This window comes from Coniosporium apollinis, assembly GCF_000281105.1.
Source record: "Coniosporium apollinis CBS 100218 chromosome Unknown supercont1.29, whole genome shotgun sequence".
NCBI classification, from domain to species: domain Eukaryota; kingdom Fungi; phylum Ascomycota; class Dothideomycetes; genus Coniosporium; species Coniosporium apollinis.
In genome coordinates, this window is record NW_006913291.1 from 71,635 (window position 1) to 95,547 (window position 23,913).

Consider the following 23,913-nt stretch of genomic DNA (forward strand, 5'->3'; position numbering starts at 1 on the left):
ATGCCTGTCCTCCATTCGATGTTCCCTGTGCAGCAGCAGCAGCAGCAGCAGCAGCAGCAACAACAACAACAACAACAACAACAACAACAACAACACTTCCAGCAGTATCCACAGCAGCCTTTACCATCACAGCCTTTACCGCAACAACCAATGCCAAACCAGTTTCAGCAATCTCCGCCCCCGCCTCAGCCAGGTCAATCGCCACGGACTCAGCTGCAATACCCTCCACCAAACCCTCCACAACCCTTCGGCTCCCCCGGGATGGCGCAGCAACAGCCTCAAGCTTCGTTCCAATCTCAGCCGTACTCTACCTCTCAAACACCCGGACAAAACAGCTGGCAGGACCAAAGCCAATCAGATTTCGCGCGGCGGAGTTCGTATGGCAATCAACACGCACAAACCCAGCAACAGAACTTCCAGAATCCTCCTCCTTTTCACATGGCGCCGCAAGTTCCTCAGCCTTTCGAAGAAGCCGCGAGCGAGCAAGACCCGCACTTCCAACCTGTATCGCCGTTGCAGCAGAGAGCAAGCATAAGCCTTAGCCAGGCGACAGAGCAACGGGAGCGGCAGTCCTCTGTCGGTATATCACGAAAGCCGGTCCGCTCAAGCACCGTTTCCTCAATCGCCACGTTCGAAGCAACAAGTTCCAGTGGTGCCTCAGCTCTAGGTCGAGGAGGTCCTTCTGACTGGGAGCATTTCGGACCTGGAGAGGAACCGAACGAGCCAGCGGCGCGGAGCTCCACATCGGCAGCAAGACCTGTTTCACCTCAACAGCTTGATAGCTACGAACTCCCTTCACAGTCATCACCCCCTCTTGTGATGAGAAAACAGCAGGAATCTTCAGTCATGAACCTACCGGAAGAGAGCTGGCCGATGACGCCAGAACCAGCGCCGCTGAATGTTTCTCGCCCTCCTTCAACGTTTCAGCAGAGTGCGTCTGCGCCTCCTCTTCACGACAGGTCTCATCAGTACAGTCCAAGCATTGTCTCGATCGAGGCCCCAGATACAGGAAGCATACAAGTCCAATCGCCACAGCCGCCACTCACAACGACAAAATCCCCTTCGCCCATCTCTAGTGCTATACCCCAAGCATTGGTAGCTGAGCCCGTGCAATATATGCAGCAGCCACCTCAGCCAGCCGACCTGATACCGGACCTTGATCCGTGGTATACCGGCTCGCTTGAGCGGTATATAGCGATGCTTCGTCTTGAGGCGAACACGACTTCTGTGGAGGACAAGATCCGGATATTTACCCTATTCTTGAAAGCAGAGTCGCAAGTTAGGGGTATTGATCTTGCCGCGATGTTCCCGCCCATGCCTGCACCAGTGACTGTAACTGAAGTACCGCTACCGCAACCGGTGCAGGGATCGGGGTTGTCATCTGTGCCCAACACCACCCAAGACCTTCCGTACCGGCCCGCATTGACCTCGCCAGTTGCTTCTTCGGACTATGTCGTTGTTGAACAGATGGCTCAAGAAGAGTATAGTCCCGGTGGTAGGCCAACAATCTCAAGCCGGCTGACGAAAGGACAGGCCGCGCAATCGATGACAGACAGGCAGTCGCCTCAGCCTGAGAGGAGCATGCCTATCACTGGGGAAAAGCCACTTGGTAGTGGCGAGCGTCGACAAGACCAATCGATCTCAACTGAAGTTACTTCAGCAAGCTCTCCATACAAACCATTCAGGGGTAGTACCGTGCCAGCCGTGAGCGAGCCTGCGGCCCAGTCCGTCATCTTGACACCCACCACCAATGCATCAGGAGAAGACTTCCCAAGGGATGGGCCCGAGCAAGAACACAGCACAGCACAGCCAGCGTACAGGCCCTACATAGGCGGATCTTCAGAGGACATACCTCGGTTCGAAGCCGAACCAAGCGTTATCAGGCCATCTCCAAGCCACCTCACCTCCTCCAGCGCTCTACGGCGGAAATACGAAGAGATCTTTTTCGAGGAACCACCCGCTTCGAATAGCTTCTTTGGCAGGCCAGCGCCTGAGCAAACATCCATGCCGGAACAGACGTCAGATGCGATAAGACCCTATCCGTCGTCACCTAGCGTAACTCAGCGAGGCCCGCAGAATCCTTTCCCAGCAGATGATCTCATAACTGGTGGCCCCTTCGGGATTCAAACCAGCCAGGATCCCATTAGTGCTGTTAGAGCTCCATCGCCGGAACATGCTCCCATAACTGCGCCTTCACTTCACGATTCTGTCACCAACATACTCCTTGAGTCTCTTTCTTCCACCATCGTACAGAACCTACCACCCCATCCTCGCCTCAGCGTCATCAGCGCATCAGCCTCCCAGCTCACCTCAGACTACACCTACATCGCGTCCCTGACCTCGACCTGGGAAGCCGGTGCCGCCCAACTCCGCTCCCGTCTCGGATCCGAACGCCGCCAGCGCCTCGAAGAAACTGAAGCACGCAACGAAGAGCTCTACAACGACAACGAGATCGACTACGCGGAGATGAACCAGCTCGACGAGGATTTCCGCACCCAGGAAGCGACACGTGAAGCCAGAGAAGCAAAAGCCGAGTACCAAAGCTACGTCGACGGCGTCTTCGGCGTTGTCTTTGACCGGCTACGGCAGGAGCTTGGCACCCTCGTGTCCCTGTCCGTAGAAGTCGAGGCCATGCTCGCTGAGCAGGCCGTCGGCGGCATCGTGGCGCTTTCGCGCGCAGAAGAAGGGAAAGAGGCGCCGCCGCCGACGACAGCGCATGCCCTCGAGATCCTGTTGCTGCTCAACCAGAAGATCGAAGAACGCCACGCCAAGCTCGCAGCCGCGGTCGCGGATCGCGACAGGCGCTACAAGCGGACCGAGGTCGCGCCGCTGTATGCCGCGAAGAAGATCGCGCAGATGAAGCAGGCGGAGAGGCACTTTGAGCAGGTGGAGAAGCAGGCTGTGGTTAAAGCGACGGGCGAGAAGGAGTTGCGTGTTAGGAGACTTATGGAGGTTGTGGATGAGGCGGCCAGGAGGGGGGTGGGGGATAACCAGGATGATGGCGAGAGGATACTTGAGCTTGTGCGGGAGATGGGTGAGCAGGATGGAAGTGGGGCTGGCGCGGAATGGAAGGAGGCGCTGGAGCAGGCGAGGCTGGTGGGAAGGGCGCTGGCGGAGTCGTCTAAGGCACTGATGCGACATTTTCATACTGTGGAGGTGGAGACAAACAACGCGGAGTATGCATCTGAGGTTGCAAAGGCGAAGGCGGAGGGTGCGGACAACGATGCGTTTGCCAGGCTGGAGACTCAGAAGACGGCGGAGGATAAAAAGCTTGAGAAAGAATTCCAGTCAAGGATCAAGATGATCGATGAAGACCTCAAAGACGCAGAGAAGGTGATATCAGAGATGGAAGGGATGAAAGGAAATCACCGGATGCTGAAGGCGTTGGAGGATGCGAAGAGGAGGAATGGTGAGATCACCTGACGCACCGTCAGCGTTCTCTAGGCGTCACATGAGTACAAGGTTCTGCTACAGAGGATTCTGTTGGATACATCGGGCTGGGCAGCCTGCACTTGGTAACTCATAGTGACTTCAGCTACTTCTAATTAATCGACACCCTTGGTTTATGTAGATATTGTGCCATGCTGTTTGGATGCAAGAAGCCTTCGCTAGCAGGCTGTCAAGAGAAGGTCGGATCTTTGCTTGCAACTGCTCTGCAAGGAGCATGTAGTGGTTAACCAGAGGTGGAAGCTGCGCATCTTGTCTTCTAGCAAGTTCAGCGCTGATGAATCTCCATCGATAGGCCGTCATTGCCATTAAAACCTACGTCTCGGTCGTCCACAATTAGTGAGCGGACGTGTTGAAGGCTGTTGCGGCGCAAAGATGTTTTGCAGGTGGCCCAAAAGAAGACAATTCGACTATACGACAAGTCGCTCGTCATTCGTGGACGTCCTTAATGCTGAGGAGGTTAACACCCGTCAAGACGGCACTCCAGTTACCATCTTCGTTAGGGCAGGGGTTTCCGGTTTGAGGAGGAAATGGCATAGCCGGTGCGCTTAGGGATATAATATAGATGGCTATTTCCCGACCCTCAACGTCTTGATTTCGCCCTCAAGCATGCGGATCTCCGCTACGAAACCTGTCAGCATCATCCTTAAAAGATCATGCTGACATCCCTACGTAACGCGCCTCACGCACCGTTCTTGTCCTCCTTGATCTCCAGGCTTTCAAGCTTAAGCCACGACCAGTATATCGCTTGGTACGTCAGGAGGGCGCCGAGGAAGACTTTCGCGACTGGACGCCCGAATGACTGGTAGAATGCACGCTGCATGGCTCTTGTTAGCTGAGACTTCTCATCGACTCGAAGGGAACGGTTGAGGAGATGGGCGGTATACGTGGGGATTGCTCGGCGTAGGTGGTGTCGGAGGTTGGTAGGACGCGTTGGAGCTGTTGCGGATGGATTGGCGCACTACATGGCCTTGTCGTAGTCTCGGCGACTGAGACAGGCGAAAGAACAGAGGCATGCTGCCTAATAACCGAGTCATAGGCATACTGTGTCGTGTGAACTTGAAGCAACGTGGTCTCTGGGGGGCCACTGGTGGCTCAATCTTACAAAAGCTCGGGGAAGCCAAGACCTCCGCCGCGAAGCTCCACGATACCCCGTTCTTTTGCGCAACTCACTGTCGAAACCAACAACAGCGACAGTTACATATTCCACAGTTTAGAGCTTCCCCGGGCACTTCTGGCTATCGGCAGCCCTATCACTTGGCTTTGCGATTGCAGTCTCAATCCCGCAAATACCGCTTCCAACCACCTCCGCGACCCAGACCGAGGCCACGCAGCGCAATGGTATTTCAGCCCCTCCACTGTATTGCGTCTTGCACAGCCCCTAGGAATCCATAATGTAGTTTTCTATCAACTAACTGTCCCTCTTTGGCGCAGGCACAAACACCGCAACAGCGCCGCGCAAACGAGAAGTTCGCCAAAGCCGAGAACGCAAAGCGAGGGAAGCCGCAGAGCGCGCTCAAGAAGCAGGATATACAGAAGAGCCCGGTGGGCAAGATAGCTGTCGGTCAGTAAAGTTTACACTTTACCAGCGCGCTGCACTCTAGGCGGAGCGAAGAGGCATGGAGCGAAGAGTGAGGGCTGTGGAGAATGAACCACGCAACTGACAGGTGTCACTATACAGTTTTGCTCATATTTGTCGTATGCGGCGGAGTGGTCTTCGAGCTCCTTCGGCTATTCTTCTAGATCTCGATGACATGAGGGGTACACCAGCGTGACGAGAAAGGTTTTAGGTAGAAATCTGGTCGGTCGGCCGCGAACCTTGAATCAGGGTTGAGGGAAGGGCGGTGGAACTGGACAATGCATTGAGTGAGCGTTTTGGAGTTTGATGTTTGATGTTTGAAAGAAGCGTCTGCGATCAGTTCGATGCGTGCCGGTTATACCAGTTGCTATAGAGTCAATCAATGCTTCTTTCCGACGCCATGCTCGTTATGTGTCGGCTAGCTTCCACGCTTACAGCGGATGATGTTCTGAGTACTGGCCTGCCAAAACCACTGTGCTCAGTACAAATCACTTCCTAGTTGTCACTTTTAAATTGGATAACGTTATCACAAATTTTCATGTCACGTTTTGTCGATGATGCTGTGGGGGTTTACGATTTTTCTTCACTCGTCCGGGTGTTACGACCAGCGTAACTTACCTACCTATACCTATCTTTACCTACCCCGACCTAACTTGAAATGAACCTATGAAACACCTTTGGTAATCTAAAGGAATCCAAGTCTGAGCAAGCCGTTAACCATAGCGTCTGTTGACTCCTTCAGCGCTTTCTCCTCATCTTCCTTTTGATCGTGGACCGTTCGCCGCTTCGTCTCTGGAAGCGAGTTCGACGGCGTCTGAACCGCAACAGTGGCCTTGCTTACCCATTCCTTCGTTGGGCGTCGATAGAGGACGGGCGGTGTCGAGACCTTGACGAGTTTGCGCTCCACAGCAACGCCATACTCTACTTCAGAGTCCACCGAGGTGATGCTTGCCGCGTCGATGAGATCTGGTGAGAGAACAATAGGGTTGTCAAGAATGAGTTTTGCGGATACTGGACTCACTGGAGGGGCCTGATGAGAGGCTGTTTGAGCGGCTTCAGGTTGGGTCTGGACTCTCAGACCGCGAACATCGTTCAGAGGAAAGCGGGAGAGATATCCGCCAAGGTCGGCCGCAGTTAGAGGTATGACTTCCTCGACGAGATCCGCCGTCTTGGCCGCGGAAGCGGATATCCCCTTCTCTCGCAGTCGAAACCTCAGACAGTTCTCGCAGCACTTGTGTACGCAGAATTTGCACACAGAAGTGCTGAAGTGGAAGGTGGCGAGATGAGGAACAAGTCCTTCGGGTTTCTGCTTACGCTTCTCCGACTTGTTCCTGCGGAGGAGAAAGTCAGCGATACTTCTCTTGGCTTGCTGTGGACCGGCCTTCATGGTTCTCCTCCACAACATACCACATTCGCAGCAGACGAACCCGGTGGAGCGCTTGCTGCCAGGATGAGGTAGCGTCTGCTCCTCGATGCAGTCCGGGAGTATCTCGAGTATGTTGGAAAATACTTGAGTTCCTGCTTCCGCGGGCTTGTGACAACTGTCGCATATCAACAGACCCACAGGCTGTTGGGCGACAGGCACAAAGCTGTTCAGAACGCCGCAATTCTTGCAAGTCCACGATGATTCTTTCAGCTCTTGATAGGTGTGTGAGTGCATTTCTAGGGATGAACCGTCTGTTGCCATGTTGGGTGAACTGAAACGTTAGACCTGCTAACGGCTTCGGACTCTGGTGGATTGCTTGTTGCAGGTAGAGTAATCGGTGCAGATGGCAGCTTTGATGACGGTGTAGAAGTGAGCAAAGAGTTTCGGGCACAGCCTATGTTCTTCAATCACTACTCCGGAGAGAGACGATTGTGAGGAAGTTGACGGCCGAGCTGGCTACTGATATACTGGTGGTCGGACAGACAATGAACACGGGCAATTTCGGCGCTGTATTCGTGGACGCCCATTGTTCAGGGCCATTCCACCTGTGGGTGTCTTTTGTCGGGTCACAATGCCATTGACCTCGTGCTCGATAATGTACACCGAGCCAAAGGCACCACGTCTGTTCGAGAAATCAGCGCGAAGAATGAGCTCGTGTGAGAAATGGGCGAGCATACCTTGTCGCCGGTCAATCGGAGAGGCCGCCAGCGGTTAATCTCTCTCCTTGCTCGTCCCCCTGTGGCGGCCCGGCCGAGGGCCCTTGGGGAGGCGGCAGCACAGCAAGATTTGTAACGAGTGAACGAGCGCTAGGTTTGAAATGCTTACAATACTAAATGCCTCAACTACGGTGTGGGGAGAGATGATTGGAAGAGCTGCTAACCGTGTCAAGCGCTAAGTGACAGCCCCGCTGCCAGCAACAAAACAACAAAGGAAACTCATGGTGGAAGACAACAGTACTGTGGAAAGATTGATCATGTATCTAGAATGCAAGTACCGAGACTGGGTTTGACTAGGGGAGATCAATGTTTAAGGAACGAAAAATGAGACAGGCACATGTAATGACCACAAGCCGAGGGTAAGTGTGATATTGATACTACGAACTGAAGCACCCCAAAACGCCTTACCTATATCGCAAAAAACCCTTGACAAATTTCCACCCTGTTTTTTGGATTGCATCTCAGCACGCATTAACACCGATCCTGACAAAAAAGCCCTGCCTCAGGGTCTCTTTGAATGTGCCTCGAGCCACGATGACACCGATAAAGGCCTATCGGGGTACGATTGGGCCTTTGAGGTCGTGTGAGCACGACAGGGAGTTGGTTTGTGCGTATTCGGATCCCGCACAGCGTTGCTTCGTGCCACACATGGCTGGTGTGGCAATTCAGGAAGCGGCCTGTTAGTATAAGCATGTACCATAAGCGGAGGACTCCGCTCAGACGTACTCCTCTTCACCAGGGGACGATCTGTTTGTCTGATGGGGCGATGCTGGCCCTCTTCAAGTCGGCTCAGCTTCATCACCTCCTCTCTGCTCAGAAAGCGGAAGCGCTTGCACGATGTGCAAATAAGTTTCTTGCAGCTTGAACAGATGAGGTCCAGATAACCGAGAGACCTAGTCTCCACTTTAGCTGCTTTGCCCCTTATTTTGTCCCACGTCGACTGCGGCTTTACCTTGTAGGCCATTGAGAGGGCCGCCGCCGAAGACCATCCACAACCGCAGCAGATCCAGCCATGTGTGGGCTTCGAAGGAGGATTGAGCGGGAACTCAATTGTCCTAGATGTACCGAATGCGAGCATGCCTGACTCCATAGCGGTGCACGCGTCCGGGAGGTGGTCGCGTGGACAGCGCACCAGTCCAAGGGGATGCTGCTGTGACATCGTCGGGATGTTCAAGCTAGACACGAAGCAACATTGGTGGCAGACCCATTCGCTGCTTGCCAGTTCACTCTCCATTCTTGGGGTGTGAAACCCAGAGATCGACTTCATCTTGTAGGATGTGGGGTTGGTGTACTTGTTGATGGTGGTGGTGTTATATGTAGAAGCTTCGTCCAGCGAAGGCTACAAGTTGGTGGTGAGATTGACTGCGTACGACGGATTCTGCAGAATCAAATCTTCAGAATAAAAACTCAATCTACTTCTCCAGGTCACAGCGGGCAATCTGGAGCACGAACAGGAGACCGGAAAATGGATGGTACTTATACTTGAGGAATCTCACTCATCGACACTATCCATGGTAGAAGATCCAGTGACAATGTCAGTTCGCAGGCGACGGACAATGCCTTTGTTGGAGAACCAGATGAACAACGCTCGAACTGAAGGTTAATTATGCGTGCGCATCAATGACCAAGCGATTCTTTGAGAACGGGAAGCAACTTCCGAAGGATAAATAACGTGGTCCAAGATATTAAGAGCGAATAGCGATATGGTATGTTGTGTTCCGGAACGCTCGCTCCAGATACCGGCAGATCCGGCGGGAAGGTGGTTCCACACTGCACCACGCATATTCTGTGATGTGTAAACAAGTATGACCTTTGCTGAAACGCTGACAAAGAGATCGACGCACATTGTGACGAACAATGCAACAAAGCCACGAGATAGGAGGTGAGGATGCGGAGTGTGCATCACTGCATAGCGAAGTACCGGCAGCTGTCAAATAAGCGAACTGCCGGCTACCTTGTAGAAAGCCTTAGACATATGGGTGTTTTGGGGTGCCTCGGAAACTTCGGTAGTGAGGTCTATTTCTTCTACCGGCGTTACCGGGATACTGTTTCCTTTGAGCGGCAACTCGAAACGTTGACACGCCTTGCAGAAGCTGCTCAAGCAGTGCGAATACTGCTGGTGGGCGTAGTACAAGATACCTAGCCTGCCGTGCGGTGACATCCTAAGGTCCCGTCTTTCCGCTTGTCATATTCATCTAGAGCGGCCGTCATTGCCCAGCCGCATCCGCAGCAAATCCAACCGAGTAAAGTACGGCGATGTGCATTGATCGGGAGCTGGATTGCGTCGAGCTGATGCCACTGAACAACGTCGGAGGCGAACCAACTCTTGCTGCTGGCTGGCCTGTAACAATCGCGGCACTTGAGAACTCCAAGTGGGTGCTCTTCGGTCATTGCACCATGGTCAAGGAAGTTCGGCGCGGAGCAATTGCCGCAGAACCACATCGTGCCAAGTACGTCGTTTTTCTGCGCCCGAGTCAACCGCGGACAGATGAGTCGGCCAGGGATATCAGGAGTGGTAGTAATATTTGTGGTCGGAGGCTTTGACCTTGCAATAGAGATTGCGGCGACTATGAGGAAATCAAGCTGGACTGCGAGATGCTGTGCTGCTGGGTTGGAAAGCGGGATGCTACGGGGTTGAGTTAAGAAGCGACAAATGCTACTCTTATATGGTCTGTGGACGTAGAACACATATCTTACTCTGCCCAGTCAAACCACGCTACAATTTTACAGCTTGGTTTTATGAATAGGTGCTGTGGTACTAAGCTGGCGGACCATGTGGAAGAGAGTCAGTGGCTGTGAAATGCAGAGTTTGCATTGTACAGAACGAATGCTCTCCTGGTAGAAACTCTCCGGGATGAGAGCGAAGGTCGTGAAGCGGTCGCGTCTACGTCCTTGGTATAATGAAGAACGGACGAGGAACGAAGAACGGCTCGAACGATTGTGTATAATATTCATGCGGTTAGGTTATAGCTGCAGAGCCCAATTCACACAGTACATTTCGGTGAGGGAAGCATACCTACACAAGAGCGGGGAAAGGAACAACTGCGAGAGGAGAATCACCTGTCACAGATACAAGACTGGCTCAGGAGACTGATGAGTACACACCTGAACTCTTACAGCCGTTGAAAGCGGCATCTCAGCATTGTCTTTCTTGTCTGAGGAGTTCTGTGAGATATCTAGTGTCGCTTCATTCTTGCAGTCGACCATGTCTGAGCTGCTGACGCAGCGCCCTAGGAGAGGCTTTGTCGCGCCTTGTGCTCATTGCGGCTGATGCTCGGTGTTTCACTTCAGATTGCTGACCATCCAGGTTGCGACAGCGGCTGTGATACTAAAAACGTGCGCGCTGCTCGACACATCGGGAGCAGCAGGGACTTCTGCTTATTTCGTATGGTACGACACGCGGGGAAGTATGCGCTTGAGGAGATACTGAGTGCCTCGTGTAGAAGCTACCCGTCGACCATCATCAGCGGACCGAAACCCTCGATTCTTAACCAAATCAAGGGAAAAGCTTCCTCGCAACTTTGTCCACCCGTCCATCCGCCTCAAAATCCCGGCCTGTCCTCTTGAGATCCTCCCCCATCTTCTCCTCACCGCCGCCCTTCTTGGGTAGTTGCTCCTTCTTCGTTGGCCTCGGGTCAGATATCCACCACTCATGCTCGAGTACACCTCTAGCTGTAATCCGTTTACTAGGGTCAAGGGTCACCATCCGTCGCAACAGATCCACACCCTGCGGGCCAACGGTGCCAAAATTACCCAGCCATGTCGCTTTGTTAGGTATTGGATGTATAGCTGACGGCGCGGGGGGAACATAATTGTCTAGCTTGCTAACTCCGGGCCAGTTCTCCTCGAGGGGCGTGCCGCAGTTTTGGCAGATGTGGTCGATCTGGTCGATGTCGGTAGTGCCTGTCATCCATGGCTTGCGGAGAATGAGCTCGGCGAATACGGTGCCGACGGACCAGACGTCGATAGCGCCACTGTAATGTCTTGCTTTATACAACAGCTCTGGGGGTCTGTACCAACGGGTGATGACTTCGAAGGTCATTTTCTCGTAGGGATCTGCGAAAGATCTTGCCAGGCCGAAATCTGCAAGCTTCACCTCGCCGTCTTCGGCGATGAGGAGATTGTTGGGCTTGATGTCGCGGTGGAGCACGAAGTTTTGGTGGCAGAAATAAACCGCTCTTGACAGCATGACCATCCATGCTTTGATGTCCGCTAATCCGTAGTGCACGTTCTTCGGATCTCGGATCAGCATCTCCAGGTCCCCTCGTGGCAGAAACTCGAGGACTAAATTGAGTTGCAGATTTTTCGAGGTAAAGACGGCATGGAGGGCGATAATGTTCGGGTGAGACAGCTCCTGCAGAAACTTGATCTCGCGGATGGCGTCCATAGCCAAGCCGTCTTTGTAGTTGGCGTTTATCTTGATCTTTTTAATAGCCACAAGGGACGCCGGGTCGGACTTGAGGTGGCCTTTAAAGACGACAGCGTAAGTGCCTTCGCCGAGCTTCCTGCCTACAAATGTTGTGTCAGCAACATAGTTATACAACCGCAGCTGTCGTGCGGTATATTGGGAGCCAGAGGTCGATGTTAGAGTGCGCGCCTTGCGGCGTTAGGGCTTGTAAAGGATATACTAAAGCATGTTCTTTTAAAGAAAAAAAAGAGGCCGAGCATTTATTTTACCTTTTTCATAGCGGTTACGCGTTTCTTCATTGAGCTGCTCCGATAGGTCCGCTGTTGCAGTGGTAGTTGTGCTGGGCTTGCTGTTCGCGTTGTTGCTTAAGATGGTGAGAGCCTTCGCTTTGGCCACAACGGCTTTGTCGTTGGCCGAAGCTGCTATGTACTGTGCTGGCGAGAGCGCCATCGCCATCGCCCTGGCTGGGTATCGAGGAACAGTGAGGCAATTATAGCTGTGAGTAAGGTAATTCTGAGCAAGGAAAAGGTCTCACGAAGGTACCCGTGGAGACTATGAATTTAACATAGTCGTGCAACAAGTGCAGTCACACATAAGATAGCCGGATCGGAGAAGTTGTTCCCGCAGGCTTTGGAGGGCCTTAAAGGGCGCTGAGCGAATCTCTGTATCAGATCTCTCCGGTGTTTCGAAGTGAAGTGAAGTTCACAACATCGGCGTTTCCGCAAAGAGAAACCCGACGCCTTCAACTCCACATGACTTGGCGTCGACCACACGCGCGGGGGCTTCGATTGGTGACTCGCTTCAAGCGCGGTTTGGCGACAGACGACCATATATAAAAGTCGCAAGCCGCTTCCAGATCTACTGCACAATCACCATAGCCATGGCGGAAATCCCGAAACCAGCGAAGCGCGCCCTCTTCGCGAAGCCGGCCTGGACGAAGCCTACCTCAGATGCGAAGGCAGTTGAAGAAGGTGACATATTTGGCCGCGGAAGTCACTTGATCGAGGACATCATGGCGGACAAAGAACGTGTGAAGAGGGAGAAGCTTGCGCGTAAGCAGCGAAGGGAAAGCGAGGGGACCGATGGGAGGAAAAAGCGCAAGAGCTCGGACATGGAAGACGAGGATGGCAGCTGGGTGGTGGTCAAAAGGCCTGCCAGTCAGGAGCATGCAGGCGCTGAAAGGCGGCTTTCTGCTTCGAATCGTGGCGACGTCGCTGGTGGAGGCAGTAATCGACCCGACACTGCTGCAAGCAATTCTATTTCCCCAGAGAAAGCCGCTTCAACTTGCATGAGCACCCAGCCCATCTCCCGCGACAGATACATCACAAAGCCAACGAAGCATCCTCCCCCACAGTCTGCCGTGGTCGATCTACTCGACTCAGATGATGACGATGAAGCACACCTCTACTCGGTTTCGCCTGCGAAAACCGCAACCAATGGCACGACGAAAGCTTCCGTTCCGCGCTCGGAATCAGGACAGCGACCCGCCCAGCATGACTCCGACGAAGAACTCGACCCTTTCCTTCGCGAGCTCGCCGCCAAAGCTCGCGCCAGGCGGAGGGAAGCCGAAGCCGCCAAGATAGCGTCACCGGTGCGCCCAAATCCTTCGATCCAGCGTTCCTCAACCCAACCCTTATCCGCCGCCAACTCATTCGAGTTCAATGCACCGAATTCGACAGCCACAGACACAGATGGTCCCGTGATCCAGATCCTCATAACTTCCCGCATCAACAACGCAAGGCCCCTGCTAGTGAAACGCCGGCTCAAGCAACGCCTCCATGAAGTCCGGGACGCATGGTGCAAGCGAGAAGGTCTTCCTTCCGACGAAAGCGCCAGCATATTCCTCACCTTCCGTGGCCGAAGGCTTTACGACTCCACCACATGCAAAAGCCTCGGTATAGCGGTGGACGAGGATGGGGAAATCATCATGAGGAGTGGCAAGAGCCGAGGTGCAGATGGCCTCTGTGAGGGCAAGATCCACATGGAAGTCTGCAATCCGGAGGCGTTTGAGGAGATGAAGAGAGAGGCGGCTCAGAAGCTGAAGGCGAAGGTGCCGGAGGAGGAACCGTTGCCGACGCAGGAGAAGAAGGTGGAGGAGAAGTTGGTGAAGCTGGTTTTGAAGGCGAAGGGCCATGAAGACTTCAAACTCCGGGCGAAACCGGTAAGTCCCTGCAAGCTACTCTCCTACCGACACCGATGCATTTTTCGGGATACTGATTGGGGTGATAGACCTCTACATTTGAGGAGATTGCGAACGGGTTTCGTCGTAAACGAGTGGTTTTGGCGGATCAGCAAGTTTTTCTCACATGGGATGGCGAGCGCTTGTCACCCACGGCGAAGCTCGAAGACACAGAAATCGCAGATATGGATTCAATCGACGTACACATCAAGTAAGCTTTGTATGGCGTTCGGCTCGCGGCGTTGGAAGCAGTGTAGCCTGCAGCAATGGGGTTTGATTTGAACGTGGCACTTGGGTCGAGAAGCTCGTTCTTATACGCACAGAGATGCCCGCAATACATGACATTTACATCTTTGCCGTCCTGTTCCAATGACGACCACACATATTTCTATACTCGTCTTGGGCGTAGTTGACAGCCAATCGTCCACACATGAGGAGCGCCACCCCTTTTCTGAAAACAACTCACGTAGGAGATGGAAGAGACTCCGCATCGTCTTCGATGACTTCCGGTCCAAAGCATTCTCAAAACGGCGCTAAAAAAGAAAGAACTCTTGGATTCAGGCTTAGAAAGACAAGAGCTCGATGTTGATCCAGCCGCCGCCTTCGGTGCCCTTCCAGAATTCGGGCTCTCTCGCGGGAGCAGTGGGCCGTATAGGCCGCAGATGTGGTGACTGGGAGGGCCAAGTCTATACGGCACAGGTCCCAAAACGAAGGTTGACTTGGCGTGGAGGCACAGTTGAATCGGAGCTTCGGCGGTTTTCAAGGGGTCCACCCACTGACATGACCCTGAAATTCTTGGCAGGCACAACGCTGAAAAGCTCCAGGTGCAATCTCAAACACCCTTTACCTGCTGCAATCGATATTCACCATGGCCGACCTCGAGGGAAACGTGTCTGAGGACTCGTTTGAGTTCATTGACACGCCTGCTGCGCCCAGCCCTGAACCGCCAGCAGAAGACTATGGCGTGCGGACGACAACAGCAAGTCTATTGCAGAGACAACTGAAACCGCGGCACATGGGTAAACAAGCTGACGACTGCCACAGTACCCGGCCATCAAGAATGCTCCCCTTCCCGCCGACGGTGCCAGCAGTGAGACCTTCAGCAACTATCTCCTCATAGCCCTCCTCACCTTACTCCCACTGTACTGCTCCTGGAAGCTCGGCGGCGGCCTCAAAACATGGATACTCTTCGCCCTGATCATGGCGATTCCCATCCTTATGGCCTTTTGGACAATTGCTTCCAGCATGTCTCCGCGCAAGAACGAGAAAGCGAGATTGCCCGGCAAGCCCATCGAACACTACCTCACATTTCACTCCGAGGAAGACCGGGACAAGTACTACGGACGCAGCAAGATTCCAATGGAGACATTCCACGAGATGTACTTCGACGGGAAAGTCGACTTCAATGGTGACTGCCTCGATATCATGGAATACCGACATGATTGGGCGAGCTTTAGGTTCACGCTGTCGCTGTTCTGGTTCTTCCTGACCGGGATGATGCCAGAGGTTATCATGCATACAAGGTCGCAAGGTGCGTTCTCTCTCTCCGCTCAGCACCTCATTGAGCAGGACGGCAAGGCTAACCCACACACGACAGACGAAGAACAAGTCCGCGACCACTATGACCGCGGCGACGACTTCTACGGCTGGTTCCTCGGCCCGCGCATGATCTACACCTCGGGCATAATCTCCGACATCAACAAAGAAGAAACCCTCGAGCAACTCCAAGACAACAAGATGGCCGTCGTATGCGAAAAGATCCAACTCCAGCCCAACGAGTCCGTCCTCGACATCGGCTGCGGCTGGGGCACCCTCGCCAAGTTCGCCAGCACCAACTACGGCGCCCGCGCCACGGGCGTCACGCTCGGCCGCAACCAGACCGCCTGGGGCAATGCGGGCCTCAGAAAAGCCGGCGTCCCTGAGGAGCAGAGCAAGATTCTTTGTATGGACTACCGCGACATTCCTGTCCCGGAGGGTGGCTACGACAAGATCACCTGCCTTGAGATGGTCGAGCATGTAGGCGTGCGCCATCTTTCGACTTTCTTGCGCCAGGTGCATGACATGCTGGACGACGATGGTGTGTTCTTCTTGCAGTATGCCGGGCTCAGGAAGAGCTGGCAGTATGAGGATCTTATATGGGGTCTTTTCATGAACAAGTATATCTTTCCTGGCGCGGACGCGAGCACGCCGCTCGGCTGGTTTGTGGACAAGCTTGAGGGCGCTGGATTCGAGGTTAAGAGCATTGACACCATCGGCGTGCATTATTCCGCGACGCTGTGGAGGTGGTATAGGAATTGGATGGCGAATAAGGAAAAGGTGGTTGCCAAGTATGGCAACAGGTGGTTCAGGGTGAGCGGTGTCATACGTTTCGTCCCCTTGCAATCTTCTAACATCATCCAGATATGGGAGTTCTTCTTGGCATATTCGACCATCATCTCAAGGCAGGGGAGTGCTACGTGTTTCCAGATCACGTTGGTCAAGAATATCAACTCGACGCATCGGATTGAGGGCGTGCCGAGTCAGTACGGGTTGCATGGCGCTCTAGCTGCTTCCAAGGCGAAGGTGAACAAGGAGTAGGATATGTTTCGGTAGCAAATGCGGGAACATTGGCGGCACGTTGGGATTTGTGGGAAGAACGCCGTTCCAAGTCTGGTAGCGTTTGGCGCGCGGAAGTCCAATCTACTGTATATGGCGTTAAAAATTTCGGATCACCGCATGAGGTACACATTGAGGGATGTGTTTGACGAGTACTTATCAGCTGCATGGGGAAGGCAGCTTGATTAGGAGGGCATCCTTATGCGTAGATTTCCGGGTATCTTGTATACCTCGCGCTGCGTGCGGTCTGTTGAACAAACCGTCCTGCTATCGGGCGACGTCCGATTACAAGCTCCTTCGTGGGAGTGCTTCCTCAGCAGATCTCTGATGCTATTCAAGGTCCACCTCCTTACACTGTCCTGATTGATCGTGTCTGAAGCTCCTGGTGCGCCGCAAACTCCGCGCTATGCTCGAATTCACTTATGAATGCAAGCAGCGTGCCCTTGCCCTCATGTCTCAATATTCTTCCCCAGCAATTGATACTTCCAACCCGCCAAAAGTCTTATGAATCGGCGGAGATGTACATGACTACCACATCATTAGCCCAAGTCCCTCAAGCCCCACCCTCTTCACGCTCGAACATACCGTTATTCCCCCTCACAAACGCATCCCCATACGTCCGGTGCAGTTTCCCATTGACATATTCCTTCGTCTGCTCGAGCGCGATGTTCATGTAGCCGTCGACGGATTGGAGCTCGCCTGGTGAAGCTGAGGGTTAGCATCTTGTTATTACAGCTGGTCTAGGAGTCGGGAAGGGTGGAAGAGGGGGGAGAGGGGGGAGAGGGAAGCTTGTGGCAGAATATCGTGGACCTTTGTAGACGACGCCGGAGTTGAGCTTCACGGTGACGGGGGCGCCGATAATTTCACTGAGGAAGCCGGATGGGTCTTTTGCGTCGCTGGCGCCGTTTTCCATCTTGAGAGCTGTGCGGGATAGCGAGGCTACGGGGATTGGTTGAGTGAGGGTGTCGTGGGTGATGTCCAAGCTGCTGCTCCGAGAGTCGCCAAAAAGTTCTCTCGTTCCGCGAAGAGCTTCATTCTGCAAACATCACCATCCACGGAGTGCTATCGCAATCTCTACGTCTACCTTACATCTGCCTTAATAGGAGCTTCGCACAGCTCAACCCACGACTGGAGCTACGATCCATCATCCTCCAACCACAACAATGGCCCTCCGCCGCCCCATCCTCACCCTCCACACCACCCCCTCAACACCCATCCGCGTCCCCATCCGCCACCTCCACGCCCGCCTTCCCCCCCGCCCAATCCCCTCCCCAACGCCCTTCATACCGGACACTCCCACATTCCTCACAGTAATCGGCCGCAACCTCTCCGCCCACGCCGCCAAGATCCCGACCTGGGAATCCCTCTTCTCGCTCAGCAGCGCCCAACTCCGCGCAGCCGGAGTCGAGCCCCCGCGCGCGCGCCGCTACCTGCTGCACTGGCGCGAGAAGTTCCGGAACGGGGAGTTCGGGGTGGGCGGGAACGCCCAGTTCGTTTCCGACGGCGCTGCAGAGCTACGCGTTGTCGAGGTGCCGACGTCGAGTCCACGGTTCAAGGCCGCGACGGCGACGCGCACGGCGGGACATCGGAAAGTCGCTGTGAACGTGCCGGCGGGGACGGAGAAGGTGGATTCAAAAGTAAAGGAGGAGGCGGTGCCGGTGGTGGGGGTCAAGATCAGGGGCGCGCAGACGATCTGCGGGCCGCATGTTGAGATTGTGAAGGGGACAGGGGGTTTGGCGGCAAGGCTTAGGATCAAGGAGGGGCTTTGGGAGGAGAAGAGGGGGAGGATTGTTGATGGGGGCGAGAGGAGGCGGGCGGAGGTCAGGGCGAAGAGGAGGGCGGAGGAGAGGAAGACGAGTAGGGGTTAGGCGGAGTTTGGGAGGTGGGAGAGAGATGTGTAGGATCCTGTATATCAAGAAGAAGGTCCTCGAGTGGTGCGTCGATGCAATGTAGCTCTTTAACGAGAGCTTTGTTGCTGAGAGAAGATCGGGCAAAGATTGCGAACTGCACTGGAGTTGCAGATGGAAATCCGGAGCCGTTCCTTATTGAATCCACTGCGCAACTCAATCGACGCCAGAATGTGAGCATCCAGCTCAGAAGTTGAGCTGGCTATGCTGTACTATATCACCGCCACATCAAGGGCTCGGATTATTACCTTCATCAGTAATCTGGCCACATTCTATGGCGGCTCTCGGTGCACTGTACGGTCATTGTGAAGAGGCATATAGACATGTAATTAGAGATCTACTCAAAGAACTGCTACCTGCAAGATCAAGCCACTTCGACTTCAAGCGAGTGTCATGTATCGTGACTCATAGGGTAATCCATCTGACCTCAAGTTGGCAAACCGCTCAGTCCAATCTCAACCAATCACTAAAGCACAAAGAGATCATCCATTACCACTCCCGCTCTCTTCCCCACTGCCAGCCCCCCACCCACCTACAACTGTTCCTGAAACTTCGAGTCCCTGACCGGACTCCCCGACACCCGTCCTTCGGTCCCAAAACTCGGCGGCGGCGCCAACTTTTCATCAAAGGTATCCCTCGCCTCCTCAAAGTCCTCATTCCCGCTCAGATCGCTCGGCCTCCGTCCCGTCCTGCCACGCTGCACGCCTTCGTCGCCGCTGCTGGACAGCGAGCTGATGCTCATGGAGGTGGGGCTCCGGCTGCGCGATCTTTCGTGTGTATCGGCAGGAGCGCTGTTGACGGGGGTGAGGGTGTTAGTGGTTGTGGTCGTTGTGGCGGGGGGCTGGGTGGTAGATGTGGCGGGTTGGGAGGTAGCAGCGGGGGTGGGTTCGGTTGTTGCTGTCACTGCCCCACCTGTCAGGGTGGCGCCGCCGATGAAGGCGCTCTTCTCCTTTGTGGAGGCGTCGGAGGCTTCCGCTTTGGGGTGGCGCTTGAACTTGCCGAGGAGGGACTTCACGCGGGACTCTTTCCTGGCTGGGGCAGGCGCAGCAGCAGCAGGCGCGGCAGCAGCAGGCACGGCAGCAGCAGGAGTGGCAGAGGCAGGAGTAGTGGTGTCCGAAGGGGTTGACTTGGACCGCGTGGTGTCTTCCGAAGGCTTGGGTGCCGTGGAAGCGCCTGTAAGCGTTGTCGAGGTGTCCAGCGTTGTCGGCAGAGGAATCGGATTCTCCGGGTAATCGGTTACAGGCGATGTAAGCACGCGTTGAGCTACGACCTCTGGAGGCGCCGTGATCACGCCTTCGTCTACGACTTCTTCGAGTACTACAGCTTCTTTGGGCGCCACGGCTTCTTTGGGTCGTGCTGAGGTACTTTGTCGAGGAGAAGGTTCTTCGTAGAGGTCGGATTCGCTGCTACTACTGAGGCTACTGCTACTAGTAGCGATACGCTCCACTGCCTCGTGGTAGCTAGGTACCTGAGCAACCGCTGGTCGGTCCTCCGTAACAGGGGCAGTGGGGATGGGGCTCTTCGGGTCTATGTCGTCATCGTCGTGCGAAGTGGTTTCATGGGCTGGTTCCGTAGGAGCGGCGACCGCGGCTGTAACAGGAGTGGTGACTGCGTCTGTTGTAGGGGCTGTCTCCGCAGTCGCAGGCCTCTTGACTTCTTTGGACCTGCGCTGTTCTTCCTTGACACGCTTCTCTTCGGCCTTCTTGGCCTTCTCAGCGTCTTTCGCTGTATGTGCGGCAATTTTCTCCGCATCCTTTTTGTTTCGGGCGGCTGCCTTTTGCTCAGCTGGGCGAGAAGTGAGTAAGCATGGTCGACGGAACACGTTGTATGATATCAACATACCCTTCAATCGTTTCTGCTCTTCCTTCTCCCTGGCAAGCCGTTCTTTCTCTTTCTGCGCCTGGCGCTTCTTCTCTTCCTGGTCCAAGCGTATCTCCTCGTCCCTGGCTCGCTGCTTCTCAGCAGCCTCGGTGATCTCGTTGAGTGTAGGTTGCATCCTGGCAGCAGCGATGGCGTCAATCTCCGACTGATCCATGAACCTACCGCCGCCGATGTGCACCTTGCCATGGTTGACCATACGGGCCTCACTGTCTGCAGCAGCACGCGCGCGGGCCTTGGCCTCCCATTCTTCCATCATCGCGGGTGAGACTTTGCCGGTGTCTGCGAAGACTTTCTCGTCCATGTTGTGCATCTGAGCTTGCACTCTTCGCTCCGCAGCCGCAAGCAGAGCGTCGCGGTCTTTCTGCCGCTTCTTCGAGTCAACCTGCTCGATGTCTTTATCGAATTTGGACATCTGCGATCGGATCCTGCGAGATTGCTGCTCGTCATCCGAATCAACAGGCTCGCCCTCACTGTTTGCTCGCCGCCTGCCGCGCCTAATGGACAGTCGTGACTTTGGCGGCGGATTGTCATAACCGTAGTACTGCCGGTAGATGGCGGCCTCATCCGGTTGCTTTAGCTTTGCCAGCCTCTCGGCCGCCAGCTTCTGCGCTGCCTCTTGTAGGTTCATGTACTGCATCGCCTGCTGCTTGACCTCTTGATCACGTGCAGATGGTTGCCTGCCATGCACGCCGCGCGCCGCAGTGAGGCCATCTCCGCCATGTGCTTGTTCTTCGGCGCGTGCTTGCGTTATCTCGTACATCTTCTTGGCCATAGAGACTGCAGATGCGTGGAGAGCTTCTTGGTGCCTCTTCTCCTCAACTTCAATTGCTACCGGCGGGTGCTCAGAGAACATCTCCCTAGGCATATTTTTGCCCAGGTTCTTTACCCGCGCTGCCTCCATCGCGGCAGAACCGAGCCTGTTCGCATCCCTAACAGACCCGCGAGCAGCATTAAGAGCGTTGTGCGCAGAGTTGGCTTGGTCCGGATACAGATTGGGTTGTGTCGGCGTTGAGCCTGCTCTTTGCCGGCCAGAGAGGGCACCGGTAGCAGCCATAAGTGCTTTCTTGTGACCATCCTCGGTATAGCCATAGTCCAATTGAGGGACAAGGTTCTTTTCGCGCATGGCAATGTTCGCGGCAGAGTTGCCTTCGGCGTGCGCTTCGGGAGTCCATATGTTGACCTTGCCTCCGTCTCTGGCCGCCAGAAGAGCCGCCTTGGAGCCTGCTGCGCTGGCTTCGGGCTTCCAAAGCGGGTCCATCTTGTAGTCCTTTGCCAGTAGTGCTGCCTTGCCTGCGGCGCTCGACGCGTCCGGCCTCCAGATCTCCACATTCTTGTGATTGGTGTTAGCTAGATTAGCCGCCGAATTTGCTGAGCCCGTGGTATTTATGCCAACCACAGGGAAGCTGGGTAGCTGTTGCGGACTAGCATATTTGAGGGATTGCGCGGCACCTGGCGCATACTGTATCAGCACCGACGGAGCTTGTGGTTCAACGCGATCGACTCACTTGCTGACGAAAGCTTCTGATCTGGTCCGAGTATGTTGCCGCCAGGGTTCGTCTTCTTCCGAGGGCTAGTGGTGTACAGGGCCGCGTTCGACGCCTGCTCTTGCAGCCTCGTGTCTCTGCTATGCACTGAGGGGTCTGGACACGGAATCGTTCCGGGAGGCGGATTCTGCTTTGGGAGTTCGTATATCTTCTTAGGCTGCTTGACTTCCGCCTGTGAAGCTCTCGCCGTCGTCTGGTCTGACCGCGCATTGCCGGCTGCTTCGCGGTTGGTCTCTGGGGGCGCATCGGAAGTCTGGGTAGCGGTATTATCTTTGCTCGCAGTAGTGGTGTCGTCTTTGCTCTCGGTGGTGTTGTTGTCTTTGCTTTCGGTGGTGTTTTCCTCCTTGCTCTCGGTGGTGTCGTCGTCTTTGGACTTGTCGCCAAACACGGCGCTGATTAGGGAAGTCATTGTATCTCGCAGTGAGCAATGTGTGCTACAGTGGGAAGTGAGGTGACAGCGGCCGTCAAGTTGTTGTAGGAGCGCAAGCTTGGGGCTACTTATGACGTAGCGACGGCCAAGACGGCCAGACAGGATCATCTCACGAAGATTGCTGGGCGTCAATATCATTCAGTCGCTCGAGGACGATGGCAACCAGGTCAACGAGCTCGCAGTCTTGCATCAAGTAGCGACTGATGATGGTTGTAAGACTGTATTGTCCTAGATACTCTACACCACGGCAACATCTACCAACCACCATCTCTAGCTCTTACTATCGAAGGCTGCTACCATACCCCAGTCGTCTTCTATACCTCATCCCATCACCACAACCGCTAAATGCAGAAACCCATCCGCGTACGCCGCGGCCTTGCCAAGTTCCTCCAAGTTCGCACTCAGCGGCACGACCGCGCCGTGCAGCACCGGCTGTGCCAGGATCGCGTTCCGGCGACTGACGAAGACGGTAGGCAGAACCGCGTTGAGCGCGGTGCCGAGGGTTTGCGGCTGTCCTGGACGCATCCTGTTAGCTTACAGGATATGATTCTTGATACGGAAAGTTCATCTGCTAAACGGGAGTGATGATCACGTGATTTGACGTACTGGAAGGTAACTTCGGCGTGGCAAGGCTCTGCACCACCTTCAAGTGACCTGGAGCTATTGCGGTAGTGTCGGATGTGGTGCTAGCAGTGGCGGAGCTACTCGGAAGGTATATCTTGATGGGTATGTGCCGCAGCGGAACGCCTGGCGGGTTCAGGAGCTTCTGGTTGACCGAGTTGAACAGCGCTAGATCGTCTGTTGTTGTAGACAAAAGTCAGTCATGGGAGGTGCTATTTGGTGGTTGGGAAGCGGTATAGACGTACGGGTCTCCACCGCTTGCCACAGCGCCATCGATTCTTCTACCTTCAGGCTCATTATGGCCTTTGCGCTGCCGTTGCGGAGGAAATCTGCCTGTTGGGAGTTTCCCGTCAGCTTCCCATGCGCTACTGCCGCATTGATATCCCACAGGACTCGCCCACCTCCTTGACGCTGTTGATAAACGCATCATGCAGTATCTTGCCCTCAGCATCCAGCCTGATAAGCTGCTCATCCGGCCATTCCGTAAAGTGCACAACCAGCTTCCACGGCAGCGCCCCAGGCTGATCTGCCTCCTCAGCTACATGTGCCGGGTGCCTGTCCTCGCCATAGGTATGCTCTTCCTTGGAGAGACTTGTGCGGCCTGGCTGGTGGGCAGGTTCCGCGCCCGAGTACAGGTCGTAAAGCAGACCCAGTGGGTAATGCCACTTTAGGGCCACGTCCTCGTAGGACAGCCAGCCGTCCGAGGGCGAGACGTCAGGGTTGATGAGGGAGGGGGAGAAAAAGGCGTGGAGTCGCGGGAGGAGGAAGGGCAGGTAGGAGATGCGTGGGAACTGTATCTGTTCGAAGCCTGTTAGCTCCGTCCATACCCACACCCTACGTTCGAATTGAGCAGCTACCAGATATGGGTCGGATTGGTCGAACGTCCTGCACTCGGCGCTCGCCAGTCGTATCTCGAGTGGGATTGAACCGTCCCAGATCTTCCTTTGTAAGCTGCTGAGGTCGTTTGCGCTGGTGGTCATCGCCGGGCGTTGATGGTGGGGGTTCGATCGGAATGGCGAAGGTTCAGCTGATGAGCGGAGCTCTCTTCATATTACACCGCGCATCTGGAGTTAGAGTATCCTGAAGTTGCGAAGAAGACATGGTAGAGGTACAGCTGCGTGCATCTTCCGTGGGAAGTTGGAGCAGCTGCGAGACGTTCTGGCGAGGGGGTTGAGAATCT

General features: G+C 54.8%; 10 protein-coding genes across 10 annotated transcripts; 4 read left to right on the forward strand and 6 right to left on the reverse strand.

Moving 5' to 3' along the window:
* Positions 1 to 438: 438 nt before the first annotated feature.
* W97_05904 (uncharacterized protein) lies at positions 439 to 3,423 on the forward strand (the record flags this gene model as incomplete). The annotated part of the gene is made up of 1 exon (XM_007783785.1): positions 439 to 3,423. The coding sequence occupies one exon, from the start codon at positions 439 to 441 to the stop codon at positions 3,421 to 3,423; it is 2,985 nt and encodes a 994-aa protein (XP_007781975.1).
* Positions 3,424 to 4,016: 593 nt separating this feature from the next.
* Positions 4,017 to 4,490, reverse strand: W97_05905 (uncharacterized protein; the record flags this gene model as incomplete). Its single annotated transcript, XM_007783786.1, has 3 exons — positions 4,017 to 4,069; positions 4,138 to 4,264; positions 4,335 to 4,490. The coding sequence occupies 3 exons, from the start codon at positions 4,488 to 4,490 to the stop codon at positions 4,017 to 4,019; spliced, it is 336 nt and encodes a 111-aa protein (XP_007781976.1).
* Positions 4,491 to 5,711: 1,221 nt separating this feature from the next.
* On the reverse strand, positions 5,712 to 6,713 carry W97_05906 (uncharacterized protein; the record flags this gene model as incomplete). Its single annotated transcript, XM_007783787.1, has 2 exons — positions 5,712 to 6,357; positions 6,454 to 6,713. 2 exons carry the CDS (start codon positions 6,711 to 6,713, stop codon positions 5,712 to 5,714), a joined length of 906 nt encoding a protein of 301 aa, XP_007781977.1.
* A 3,951-nt stretch (positions 6,714 to 10,664) lies between these two features.
* W97_05907 (CMGC/CDK/CDK7 protein kinase) lies at positions 10,665 to 12,032 on the reverse strand (the record flags this gene model as incomplete). The annotated part of the gene is made up of 2 exons (XM_007783788.1): positions 10,665 to 11,677; positions 11,846 to 12,032. 2 exons carry the CDS (start codon positions 12,030 to 12,032, stop codon positions 10,665 to 10,667), a joined length of 1,200 nt encoding a protein of 399 aa, XP_007781978.1.
* A 424-nt stretch (positions 12,033 to 12,456) lies between these two features.
* On the forward strand, positions 12,457 to 13,970 carry W97_05908 (uncharacterized protein; the record flags this gene model as incomplete). Its single annotated transcript, XM_007783789.1, has 2 exons — positions 12,457 to 13,737; positions 13,806 to 13,970. The coding sequence occupies 2 exons, from the start codon at positions 12,457 to 12,459 to the stop codon at positions 13,968 to 13,970; spliced, it is 1,446 nt and encodes a 481-aa protein (XP_007781979.1).
* A 653-nt stretch (positions 13,971 to 14,623) lies between these two features.
* Positions 14,624 to 16,332, forward strand: W97_05909 (cyclopropane-fatty-acyl-phospholipid synthase; the record flags this gene model as incomplete). Its single annotated transcript, XM_007783790.1, has 4 exons — positions 14,624 to 14,719; positions 14,800 to 15,286; positions 15,353 to 16,104; positions 16,156 to 16,332. 4 exons carry the CDS (start codon positions 14,624 to 14,626, stop codon positions 16,330 to 16,332), a joined length of 1,512 nt encoding a protein of 503 aa, XP_007781980.1.
* Positions 16,333 to 16,852: 520 nt separating this feature from the next.
* Positions 16,853 to 17,263, reverse strand: W97_05910 (U6 snRNA-associated Sm-like protein LSm6; the record flags this gene model as incomplete). The annotated part of the gene is made up of 3 exons (XM_007783791.1): positions 16,853 to 16,878; positions 16,936 to 17,049; positions 17,161 to 17,263. The coding sequence occupies 3 exons, from the start codon at positions 17,261 to 17,263 to the stop codon at positions 16,853 to 16,855; spliced, it is 243 nt and encodes an 80-aa protein (XP_007781981.1).
* A 250-nt stretch (positions 17,264 to 17,513) lies between these two features.
* Positions 17,514 to 18,218, forward strand: W97_05911 (uncharacterized protein; the record flags this gene model as incomplete). Its single annotated transcript, XM_007783792.1, has 1 exon — positions 17,514 to 18,218. One exon carries the CDS (start codon positions 17,514 to 17,516, stop codon positions 18,216 to 18,218), a length of 705 nt encoding a protein of 234 aa, XP_007781982.1.
* A 571-nt stretch (positions 18,219 to 18,789) lies between these two features.
* On the reverse strand, positions 18,790 to 22,091 carry W97_05912 (uncharacterized protein; the record flags this gene model as incomplete). Its single annotated transcript, XM_007783793.1, has 3 exons — positions 18,790 to 20,042; positions 20,100 to 21,587; positions 21,644 to 22,091. 3 exons carry the CDS (start codon positions 22,089 to 22,091, stop codon positions 18,790 to 18,792), a joined length of 3,189 nt encoding a protein of 1,062 aa, XP_007781983.1.
* Positions 22,092 to 22,433: 342 nt separating this feature from the next.
* Positions 22,434 to 23,713, reverse strand: W97_05913 (uncharacterized protein; the record flags this gene model as incomplete). Its single annotated transcript, XM_007783794.1, has 6 exons — positions 22,434 to 22,627; positions 22,719 to 22,910; positions 22,979 to 23,066; positions 23,135 to 23,259; positions 23,326 to 23,530; positions 23,591 to 23,713. The coding sequence occupies 6 exons, from the start codon at positions 23,711 to 23,713 to the stop codon at positions 22,434 to 22,436; spliced, it is 927 nt and encodes a 308-aa protein (XP_007781984.1).
* Positions 23,714 to 23,913: the final 200 nt, after the last annotated feature.